The sequence below is a fragment of the Monopterus albus genome, unplaced genomic scaffold, assembly GCF_001952655.1.
Source record: "Monopterus albus unplaced genomic scaffold, M_albus_1.0 scaffold3513.1, whole genome shotgun sequence".
Lineage (NCBI taxonomy): Eukaryota > Metazoa > Chordata > Actinopteri > Synbranchiformes > Synbranchidae > Monopterus > Monopterus albus.
The window spans coordinates 1-1,111 of NW_018131383.1; the positions used below are offsets into that span (position 1 = coordinate 1).

Here is a 1,111-nt window from a genome sequence, read left to right on the forward strand (position 1 = left end):
AAAGCATGTTCTGTGAGTACTACAGGTGAGATTAAACTTTTACTTGCGCTCTCCCACAGAAAAAAAAACATAAATTTTAGTGTGCAGTCCAATACTGGTGTGTGCCTGCTTCATATGTATGTCATACACAGCTATCGAGTGTCCAGCAGACCAAAGCTGCATAAAGAGTTTCACCAAGTATTAAAGCAGCTCCCCAAAGTCTACAACCCAGAATCCAAGCAACAGTTTTATAAACTGATTGACAACTTTGGCACCCATTACATCACCAAGGTGAATAAAAATGATGGTACTGTTGCAAGAAAATGTAATTTTAGCAACCAATGCACACATTTAGGAAATTATACAAACACATCATACACAGATAGTGATTAAATATATAATTCTAGGTGAAGCTGGGAGGAAGTGTTCAATCAGTGACCAGCATCAGGCAGTGCCAGGCCAGCCTGCAGGGCCTCAGCTCGGAGGAGGTGCAGATGTGCCTGGAAGCTGAGGCATCCGTCACCATCAAAGTGACAGTAAAAGCTGAAACAAAGCACTGCAAGAAGGACATTGAGAAGACTGAAAGTAAGACATCCTTCTCCAGCCTTTTCAGTGACAGGTAAAGAATATTCTTCTCATTCAATTATCACATTTTCTACTTATTTGTGCTACTTAATGACTAGTTTTTGCTGCAGAAAAGCTCATGTGGCTCAGCTGTTGAAGCATCTCTCTTTTCTACAGGTTCACAGAAATAAAGGGGGGCCACACCCCAGAGCCAGATCTTCTATTCTCTGCTGACAAAAATCCATCAGCCTACAAGGAGTGGCTGAACACACTGCCACAGAATCCAGACGTGGTCTCATATTCACTGGACTCGCTGCATGAATTACTGCCTGTAAATACCCCTGTCAGGAAGAACATGCGCTTGGCCATCAGCCATTACATCCTGGAAAAAGGCCTGTGGAAGAACTGTAGTGAGCCCTGTCAGGCCGGCATCAAGAGCGACTCCAGAGATTCCTGCGTCTGCCAATGCCACAATGACCCTGCTGTAAACCAAGACTGCTGCCCAACGCGCAAGGGCATGGCACGGGTCATCGTAACTGTACAACGGGCCGAGGGACTGTGGGGAGAC

The 1,111-nt window shown here is 45.3% G+C and overlaps 1 protein-coding gene across 1 annotated transcript; it reads left to right on the top strand.

Moving 5' to 3' along the window:
- Positions 1–5: 5 nt before the first annotated feature.
- LOC109954130 (perforin-1-like) lies at positions 6–1,105 on the top strand (the record flags this gene model as incomplete). The annotated part of the gene is made up of 4 exons (XM_020589534.1): positions 6–25; positions 132–270; positions 387–598; positions 721–1,105. Coding segments are annotated over 4 exons (756 nt in total), but the record flags the coding sequence as incomplete, so codon positions are not given.
- Between the last annotated feature and the right edge of the window lie 6 nt (positions 1,106–1,111).